Source organism: Parus major, chromosome 7 (genome assembly GCF_001522545.3).
Source record: "Parus major isolate Abel chromosome 7, Parus_major1.1, whole genome shotgun sequence".
NCBI classification, from domain to species: Eukaryota; Metazoa; Chordata; class Aves; order Passeriformes; family Paridae; genus Parus; species Parus major.
Genome location: NC_031776.1, coordinates 23,604,817 through 23,615,753, shown reverse-complemented (window position 1 = coordinate 23,615,753; position 10,937 = coordinate 23,604,817). Strand labels below are relative to the sequence as shown.

General features: G+C 37.1%; 1 protein-coding gene across 3 annotated transcripts in view; it reads right to left on the bottom strand.

The window, feature by feature from the left end:
* Positions 1 to 171: 171 nt before the first annotated feature.
* MAP3K2 (mitogen-activated protein kinase kinase kinase 2) overlaps positions 172 to 10,937 on the bottom strand; it is a 50,721-nt gene continuing 39,955 nt past the window's right edge. For all 3 annotated transcript variants that reach the window (XM_015634976.3, XM_015634974.3, XM_015634975.3), the window contains 3 exons: positions 9,833 to 9,962; positions 8,731 to 8,908; positions 172 to 6,986 (listed from right to left, as the gene is read on the bottom strand). In XM_015634976.3, coding sequence (XP_015490462.1) covers positions 6,761 to 6,986; positions 8,731 to 8,908; positions 9,833 to 9,962 — 534 coding nt within the window. In that variant the 3' untranslated portion in view covers positions 172 to 6,760. The remainder of the gene's footprint in view (positions 6,987 to 8,730; positions 8,909 to 9,832; positions 9,963 to 10,937) is intronic.

The following is a 10,937-nucleotide window of genomic DNA, read 5'->3' as shown; positions in this document are numbered from 1 at the left end:
GGGCCGCGCCCGGACCAGCAGAAAATAAGGAAAAACAATTAAAAAAAATTAATAAAAGAAATTTAACTTCCGGAAAACGCACCGTAATTAATAAAAAAGCCGACTCGGAACTGAGATACATGACATTGCGCAGTGTTCTGAAGTACAGAATTCTTAAAAGAGAAATCACACTGTTGTCCCTACAGAGTGTTTTAATATATTTCTAAGTACAATTCGTGTCTGATTTTGGAAATACAAATACATTTCGAATGGTTAAAAACAAAAATTAAAAAAATATTTTGAACATCAGCCAGCTGAAAATATATTCATCTAGTAAAATCATCTCTCAAAGCTTTTATATATTTAATTATTCTAACTAAACATAGTACCCTTAAAAAACAAGTTCATAAAAATGTAGAAATGAAATTGTGGAATAAGATTACTGGAATATATACACACACACATTCAATGCATACACAGAATTACAAGGCGGGGTTGGTTGGTTGTTTTTAAGTTTGGAAGGTTGTTAACGGAACTAGCAAGCAATGCTCAACTCCTGAGTTCCTCAACCACGATAACCATAAGCTGATTTTTAAATTGTTTTTATCTTTTTTTTATACACAAGATATTCCATGTAAAGCAGCAACAGCAGTGCAGTTACTGGTAGCAACATTTCAAAAGTAATAAAAAACCCCATACACCCAGACAGTAGTACATTGCACACACACGTGATTCTCATACATCCATCGACAATTGGTCAGAGTATTAAATCAGTGTACAAATTAAATATTTCCAAATATGTGCAAAAAAGTCAACGTTGATAGAAAAAAACACCTTTGTGTACATACATTACAAACTGTGCCCAGCATTCAACTGAGAGTAAAAACATTTACAGTGAGAAACTGATAGATTAAATAGAGAATTTAATGGCTACATAAAAATGTACATTAGATCAAGAGTAAATTTACAAATTTTTATTCATAGCTTCATGAAAACTAAAAGTCTACTTTCCAATTAATCTAAGTCTCCTCCACATATTTACAGTGATACTCCATTTTACAACTCCTGCGAGGTCTGAGATGACAGACACTATGCTTTAATAAACCATTCCAATTTTAGGGTGACACCACCTTTTTTTACTGGTATTAACAAGAAACAAACACTAGGGAACTGACAATCTAATGGCTGTTCAGAAAAGAAAATGCAATCCTTGTCTTTATATCCACATTATATAAACCTCTGGGGAAAAAGGATCATCTAGTTTTCAGGTAAAAAGCAGAAAAAAGCTCTGGTGTATTTCCTATGACTATCCACTCGTGAGCTGGAGTATCCCTTTCCTTATCTCTCAACACAAGACCCAGACCTCCAATCCCTACCTGTGGACTCAACATAAGGGCTGAACTATGAGATACAATTTTTATGCTGTTTAATCCAGGTCCTCTCCCTTTAAAATAAGTTTCTGAAAACTAAGCCCTAGTCAAGGTGTGACTGCTCTGAAACATGAGAAATAATTTCCTCTACCCCATCTACCCCTCAACTTCTATATTGCTAGAGGAAACCCAAGGATTGCGACAGCAAACTGGGAGCTGCATCCTGGCTTCAAGTGATGGACTCCATGGTCTAAAGCTGGACACACGCCTTATTCAGGAGCTATCACGGGCCACCACCTATGCAGGACTTCAGCTTTGCCAGCTAGAAAGGAAAATAAATGGTGTGGGCCAAGTGGAGGATATCAAATGAGAAAGGAGCTCCTTTGTTTCTGATCACAGATTTTGATTCAGAAACCCTGGGTTGATAGCAAACCTGTCTGACCCCCCCAATGAACATTAGTGGCTCCTCCTGAAGGCAGCACCCACACCCAGGTAACTGTGGGTGACATCTGGCTGTCACAGAAAGAGGACTGGCCGCTTCCCAGAGCTTTGGAACATTCTCACTATGGCACACAAAACAGATCAGGTCACAATTTCATCTTCACGGTGGTTCCTGAAATGTCCCAAGGCTCAAACCCAGCTACAGAAGTCACCAGGTTTTAGTCACCAAGCTTATGCAGTAATTTTAGAATGACAACAGTAAGATCAAATTAGAAAGAGCTTTTAAAAAGAAAACTCTTCATTTTAATACAAGCATGAATTTTGCATATCAGAACAGCAACTATAAACACCCACATGTCTGAAATATGGGCAGTGTCTATCACTTTTTACTAGTACCTGCTTTATTCAGCAACAGTTTACTGGTGGATATAAGCTATCTATAAGTGACATAAAACATCACTTGGCTATATGTATATGGGATAGAAAAGCTTTGGTAATTGTATGTGATTCTACACTGCAGACTTGTCATTGCCACAAGACAGCAAGTTACCAGCAAGAAGAAATGACACTGGCGGCAATGCCTCCGCTTTTCCAGAAACACCACAGGGACTTACATTCAAGCACACAAATTATACTTTTCTATATGCATGACACAGTCCTTCAATATAAAAAAAGTAAGAAACTGGTTATAAATAACTGTAGATCTGACCAATTTGCTCGAGTCTCTGAAGCTGCAGTTAGACATAGCTCTACGCTGTCCAAAAGAATGGCTTGCTATACTGCACTGTACCTACGGGTTCTATGAGGCTTTCAGTCAAGACAATGGCAGGATTAGGATTATCCAAAAGGCACAGGAAAGAAATATGTTCGTTTGCTTGGACAGATCATATTCCTGTGCACTGAAAGTAAACAGCTTTTAATACAGTACCATGCTTACAAATGTACCAACTTTGCTTTCAAGCCCAGTAAGAAACTGTGCTGCAGTCTGGTACCCAGAGCCAGGAAGTCAAATTGTGACAATCCAGTTACTTCTGTGCACGCAGACAAATCTCTTTCTGGCATGTGCATCAGTGTACAATCTCCAGAATGCAAATACAAAACGTTTATTAGCACAGGAAGCCAAAAATCACTTTAAAGTTCTAAATTTGAATGTCTGCTGCAGATTATAACTCAAGCACACTTTTCAATGCAGTTAGGCAAACTCTGCTTTGGGCACTTTGAAAAAACCCATTCTCTAAGACTGCTTTGGTGACATGGAATTGTATGACTTATTTCAATATGGTGTTCTAACATGAACAAAATTAAGGCATACAGAGAAAAAGGCACTAGCTAAAAAATAAAACTTTTCATTTTATTTGACTGAAAGGACTGTTTAGCTACAAATCTAATTGGAAATCAAGTTAGAAGTTTTAAGACTATATTTAAACTGTCAAGAAAAGACAACTAGATTTAACTTCACACTTATTTGATCCATACCTTTTTGGGTTTGTCCATGGATATTTCTATCACCCAAATAAAAAATAACTTTTGTGTTAACTTTGTCTAACACAACACAACTGAAACCAAGAGTCATACTCTAACAGGACTATTACACCATTAAAACCATACCACGAAGTAGTTCTTGTTACTTAATATGTGCAACAGAGAGAATGCTAAAAATCATTAGATAAGTAAGAGTTGAAAATACACATACTCACCATGCAATTTTTCTTATTTTTTGAGAGTATAGCTTCATTGTGGCATTTACAGAAAAGCAACCCAACCCTACAGCAGTATTGCTTTCACTGGCATCTTTTTATAATTGGATTCAACAATTAAGGCCAATTCACGATTTCAAAATGCTGGTGGCTTTTAAAGTGACATACAAGAAGGTGTGAGCAGGGATCTTGGCTCTGCAATCCTCCTCCAGTGGAGTTTAAAGCATGAAATTCCATGCACCCTCACAAATTCTAGAATGAGGGGTAATTCACCATCATCACAGGAGTCCCTGTAAGTGTTTAACAAACCCTGTATACAGCTCATTTTACTACATTACCCCACTAGGGGTAAGTAATAGCCAACCTCTTGGTAAAAGTCTGATTTAGCTTTATAATTATTTCTAGCTCAAAATATTTGTGTTAATAACCTACTAGTTTACTCTAAGTTATTTAAGTCAGCAGAGATTCTCCTTAGGGTGAAAAAAAAACTAGCTTAAGCCTAACCCTGGTTAAATTTCTAAAATTTTACTAGAATCACTAAAACTGGAAAATGTCAACTTCATTTAAGAAGCACAGTTTTTAAATTGGCAGCTTTCTGACATGCCAAAGACATGACGAAAAATCTATTTTGAAAGCTGCTTTTTTCCTGGCTCCAAAACACTGACCGTTGTCATGACTGAATGCCATTTTTTTTTAAGAAAAGGCACAAAAGCAGCAAACTTGATTGTTCAGTAATTAAAAATCACAACAAGAAAGTGATATTGCAATATACATGATCCAGCACTGTCTCACAAAAAGGTCACCTTATAAGAAAACTAGATTCTGAAAATGTTCAAGCTTCAGAGAGTGCAGTTTCTCTTTAGAATAGTATATTTAAATGTTATGAATGCTACAGATAAACCTGGTTACATTTTCCCTTTAATGTCCTTTTTTGGTAATATAAAATTTCCTTACCTTTCCAGGTATCACTGACCACTACTGATTTTTATATACATTTTCACCTTGGTTTTGGTACCTGTTTAGTCTAAAATCAATCACTTCAATTACACGATCTTGAAAATTACCTACATAAACTATTAGGTTCTACATTAAACTTCCCATCCCTACTGTCACTGTATTTTGCTTATAAAGCAAAAATCCCTTACAGCAGAGTATATACCAATTCTTCTTAAAGGCTGCTTCATAGCTTTTATCTAGTGACAGAGAAACAAGAAAAAAAGTCAGTACAAGCTGCCTTTCCTTTCAGCCTTTTATACTTTTCCTGGTCTGACTACTACTTCCTGTGCTCAGGAAACCCTGCACAGTTGTATACCCTGACCAAGAAAATCCTAAGTTGGGTAAAATACTCACATAAGCTGAAGAAGTCACCACTCTCAGTCTCTGGAGAGATGGCCACAAAAAAGTCATTCTTACTCCACTACAGGTAAAGTGATTAGGATAAATCCATACTCCGGCTTATGCTCTGATAAAATATATGGAATTCAGAAGAATAAATTCAGAAATCTCATATGTGAGTGATTGTGAGAATAGGTAAGCTTATTGTTCAGTCTCCATGCATTTTGTAAACCTGACAGACCTCTAAAGATGCAGAACAGGTAGAGCCTTGTCAGACTAGACAAGGGTCACAGTACCAGCCTGCTCTGCCTTTAAAAAACAAAAAAAGCAAGCAATGAATCATCCAAAACAGTAAACATAATTTCAGTTCTGTTGTCCAATAGTTTATTTCCAAATGCCCCTTTAAATTATTTATGTTCTGTTCTACAAAAATATGAGTCTGACTTTTCTGTTGTGAAAAGTCAGTTATTCAGTACACCTGATTAGTACCTGGGCTTCTCAGCTGAGAAGCAATATTTCAGATTTTTACTTCTTTTATTATGTTCTTTCAGAAATAGAAAAAGTAAGTAATGTACACTTTATGACAGTTGGAAATCAGACAAACACCAATCTGGATTATCAGGCTGGAATAATCACACTGATGTTATTTAATTGCTGGCTCTCTCTGCACTTCTGGCCTGTTCTTTGTACAGTTTTCTGGGCTGTGCCTCCATCTTCATAGGATTCATCAGTGCAACTTTATTAAAAATACAGCTAGAGTCCTAGCTTTCTCAGTGACTCATTCCTGATGTTAAGAGATGTTTGACTTTATTTCAGGAATTATCATCACATCCTAGATGACTGACCAGCATTACTAAACCTTTTTTTTTAGTGCAGAATGAGAAGAATTTTGTATTATTCAGGCACTTGATGTTGACATACATTCCATCCTAGCGCCTCTCAACAGCTTTGAAAACATTTCTTATAGCTCATTCTGAATCCAGTAACTCATATACTGCACAAGGATTAGTTACTCCCTTTCCCCTGCAGCCATTCATGGGACTGTGAAGAACTGACCCTCAACACCAGTATTTTTTATCAGCTAAGATAACTATCTCCCTTGAAGCTTATGCAACAGAGGTTCTCTTTGGCAGATAGAGCAGGAGGCATTCTCCTAACTATTTACATCCAATAGCTGACCCTTGTCTAGCATGGAAAATTTCCCCTTTGCAGTATAGTAGTTTCTAGGAGTCTGGGCCCATAATCTGTTTACCTGTAATTATTTTCCTATTAAGATAATACAATAATTCTACACCAAAACTTCTAATTAGTACATCAGTTTTGAGCTCATTTTTGTTCTTTTCTTTTGGTCACATAGAAGTACCAGCTAGACATGCTGTTGTACAAAGAGTTCCAAGTTCTTCTGCTCCATCAATTAACTCTCAGAACTGCATGTTCCTGTAAATTCCAAACTGTAAATTCCAGAAACTGATTAAATGCTAAAATAAAATAAGAACTTAGAACTCTCTGCTGCAAGTACCTACAATATAGATAAGAATCACATAGAAGTAACCTTCTTGTCATTTAGCTGCATGTCTATTTTTCCCTGCACCCTGAGTCAGTCAGCGGTGTCAGAAAAAGTCACACAGTTCCTGACTGTCCAAGCATTTTAAATTTTTTTCCTCTTTAAATAAGGAACAAATATGTACTAAAGTGCTTTATCTACATCAACCACATCAGTACATTATAGAAACAAAAAGTTCTAGTCCTGTTGGGAGGAGGGAAGATTCTCATTATAGATACAAAATTTAGATTGTTTACAATCTAAGTGAAACAAAGATTCAAGAGAATATTCTCTCTCTTGTCTTTTTTCTCCTTTTTCTTTGTAAAAAATAAAAAAGAAAAGTGCAGTCAAATAGAAAATAAATGCAGTAGATGCAAGCTGAGTTGAGGCAGGTGTTAGTGATAGTGTGCAAACGTGTGTCTTAGCAGTTCATCTGCAAACGGTCGCAGCTTGGCCTCGATAAAAATCCGTTTCAAGAAATCGCGAGCGTGGTCGGAGACGTGAGGAGGGAGCTGGGGGTTGGTTGGCTGAGTGGCAATTTTAAAGATGGCAGCCATGGCTTCAAACTCTGCCCACGGGGGTTTCTCAGTGAGCATTTCTACCACTGTGCAACCTACACTCCTGAAACAGAGGCAGAAGTGAAACAGAAGGTTACAATAGAGTCATGCCCTTCCAGGAAAACAAGAAATAGCAGAGAGGGACTAAAATACCACAAATAAGCAGTGTCCACTGAACACTACAGAGTAGCTTCAGCATGAAGCAGGCATGGGGAAAAAACAGTATGTACTGCTCTACCTTTATCTCAAAGTTACACACATCACTACCTATGTCTCCACTTTATTACTTCCTTGATCTGAAATCTACTACCTCAGTGAAGGGACAATTACATATTTTTTCAGGCAATACCAACTGTAGTAGGGCACTGCCAGGATCCAGTGCTCAGCAGGCTGACAAAGGCCACGCATTCAGCACTGCACTTGGAAGCTTTCCTGCTCCCTGAGGCTGAACAGAAATGCAAAGCATCAAGAATGCTCTGTGCATGCCATGTGTGTTGCCAACTCATTAGAAATGCACAAGTTATCACCAGTGAATGGTGTGCAAACATAATATGGCAGGTGAAGAACAAAAGCCCTACCTCATGATATCTTCTCCTTTACTTAAGGATACTAAAAATATACTTAGATTGACAAACAAAATTTTAAGTTCCTAAACAATCTTTGTTTAGGAACACTGTCTAAAGAATTTTGGAAGGCAGAAGGGCATACATGGCCAGAGAAACTTTGTTCCAGATGTCCTTAAAGATCAGCATCTCCCAATAACAAGTGAACGATACTGCAAAAAGGATAGGCTGAAATGATTTCTCAATTCCAAAAGTTTGAATTTTCCAATTCTTCAAAGTTTTTCAAGATGCTAGCAAGAAATTTTGTGCTTTAACAGAGGTACAGTGCTTTACACAATAAGGATTTACTAACAGTTCAACTTCAGTATTTTTTCTTAAGCTTCCACCAAAAACACACAATAACCTTGGAACTAATAACTTCAAATTTGAACAAGTCAGCTACTTGATGCTAAGGATTGACCAATTATTCACACATATAAGAGTAGTTACTAAGTAACTGATGTAGCCAAAGTTTATTTCCCTAAGGTTAAAAGTATTGCCATTGCTTGGATATAATAGTTCCTCTCTAAACACACAGTGTTACTACTCCTGCCTGTCTACTGCTGCCTGCTCATTACTGCATATTTATATAGGTCAGCTCAGCGCAAAGCAGGTCTCATTGCCAAAGTCATCTGTCCACTGGGCTGGAGCCATGTTAGACTGTAGCATATACAATGTTTCATTAACCTTCATTTTCGAAAATTAACTTTCCCTCTTAGTTCTTAAGTATTTGATAACAAACCAAATTATTTTTTTATACTCCCTTTTAAATCTGACAAATTCACTCTTAAGTGTTCAACTTTTGAGTTTAGAGGAGTAGCATTTCATTTTATGCCTTGCAGCAAAGGTATTTTGGTGTTGAAGCTTCATTACAAGATATCCACTGAACTGACGTTTCAAAGCTTCACATATTGCTTTCAGTCAGTACCTCTCCACAACTAATAAACAGTTTGGTAAACCTAACTTCATGGAAGGTCAGTTGAAAGGATTCTTTTATGATCTCTAAACTGATGGGTTGAGAAATTGCCACATGAAAAATTAAATTTCAGTGTTAAGACTCTCCAAATAGGACCGTTGATGCTAACATTTGCCACCCTCTTCAGCTTAAATCCCAGGATGAAACACTGCAGCGTCAGATAACAAACACCTACTCTCTGTTGAAAATGAACTGACACTTTTCAGTAGACAAGGGTTTTTTTAACATACCAGATGTCTGCTTTTCTGCCGTACCCTTCTCCACTAATAACTTCAGGACTCATCCAGTAGGGAGTTCCTGTGACAGACTTCATTCCCGTACCAGAGAGACAGATAGTCTGCAGTCGTTTGCTGGCACCAAAGTCACCAAGCTTCACATTGCCTGCTGAATCCCGCAGAATATTTGCTCCTGGAAGGAAGGGAAAAGAGCATTACCTTCACAAATGACTCAAGGTTTTGGTACAGGAAAGAGTAACAGAAGTTTGGATTCAGTGATACAATTCAACATCAGCCTAGAATTTCTAGCCAGACAATTTACTTTCTCTGCTCATTCCTACTCTATTCTGGAGCTCAGAAAATAATGAATTGCATACACTGGTTTGCATTCTAGGCCTTTTCCAGGAAGGGGTAGTCCCTTTGTAAAGTCCTCCTGAAAAAATAAGGAATGTGCCATACATGGGAAATTAAAATAAAAAATAGGAGTTTCCATGCAACTGAAAATGTCTCCATACTATTTTATAGCAAAATTTCAAATAGTGTTACAGATTTATTCAAAGAAGTTATCTGCACAAGACAGATGTACAAATTGACTGTGGTATCTCAACCTTCTTTGGAACAAAACACTGTTGACATAAAGCGACAGAAAAATGGTAAAAGTATTAGGGAATACAACAGCATTGTGTTCAACACACCTATTCTGCATGCCACCATCTTCCTACATATTCACACCTTGCTTATGGAACACTTGCAAGTCACCTATACCTATCTGCAAAAAGTAAATGTTTCACCAGGTTTCCTAGCAGTAAAATGGAAGAAGTCTGATCAGGCAAGTCACCTCTGCCAGTCATTTCTTGTAAAGGAAGGAATTCATCCTGATTGTTTTGCAGATGGAGACTAAAGAAACATTGTCAAAACTCTACTAGAACATCCCAAAGTTGCTCATTTTTCCCTCCCCAGGTTACAACAGTGACAAGATTAAAAGATGGAAAGCAATCACACTAATTTAAAGTCAGTATTCTGGTATTTCAAACGTAATTGCATTTTAGTGCTTCACATAAGATTGGAAAAGGATCAGTAATAAAGAGCACTGAAGTGTGCACAGATCTATCATTACCTTTAATATCTCGATGGACAATCATATTACTGTGCAAATAGTGAACTCCTTCCAAAATCTGCCGTGTGTATTTACGAGTCACATTCTCTGTGAGTGCTCCATATGATTTCAATTGGTCTTTGATGGAACCCTATGGCACAGAAGTATAAAGCACTAACACTTCTAGAATTCAACTGAAATTCAATTAAATTTATGCCTGAAATGTAGACATTGAAAATTACAACTTTTCTTGATTTAACCTTGAAACTCGCAAGCAGCTGAATAGTTCCAGTCCAATGTACAGAAATAGAACAGCACCCTCAAACTTTTTGATGGGTAAGTGATGATACTCAGGATGGACATAACACATACCATTTGTGTTAGTTTATACTCAGAAGAAAACACTGTCAAGAAAGAAACCACCATGTGCTAAAGCACCATAGAGTGGTGCTTTAGGTAAAAAATAAGAGGTAAGCAAGTCTTAGATTAATATAAGATTAAATCAAAACTCCTTGGGCTTTTTGCAACTGTTTTTGTAAAACCTGTCTTTGTCACATGGAGTTACAAACTGCTAATATTACTTCTGTCACACTGCCGTCCAAATTTCAGAAAAATTCAAGAAGTCCCACAAAACAAGGCCCAAAACTCAAAAAAATGAAGCAGCAAACAAAAAATCCACCACCAAGAAACAAGGCCCAGACACTGCTTTTCCCCTCTGGAGTCTCATAGTAAAAAAAGTGAACTGCGGTAACTTTTCAGAAATACAGAGCCTCTGTTTTTATAGGAGCACATTTCATTTAGCTCTGCTGACCCCACTTGGTGAGAAAATGAAAATCTGCCGTTTTCTGACCTTATAGTATATCCTAACAAAGCAGAAGAACAGCAGTTCAGCATGTATTAGGTGCCACACAAGAAGAAAGCACCAAGATTATTTTCTGTATGCATTTATTCCCACCCCCATCTCAGCTACTTTTTATTTTCCAGAAATACTTCAAGCGTAGCAAAACAAAACAATAAAATTCAGGGAGATTTAAGAGTTTACTAATGATAATATTGTCTTTTCAAAGACATTTCTAGGCACCACTTATGCCAAAAACAAACACAAAGAGCTTTTGTATGAACCACT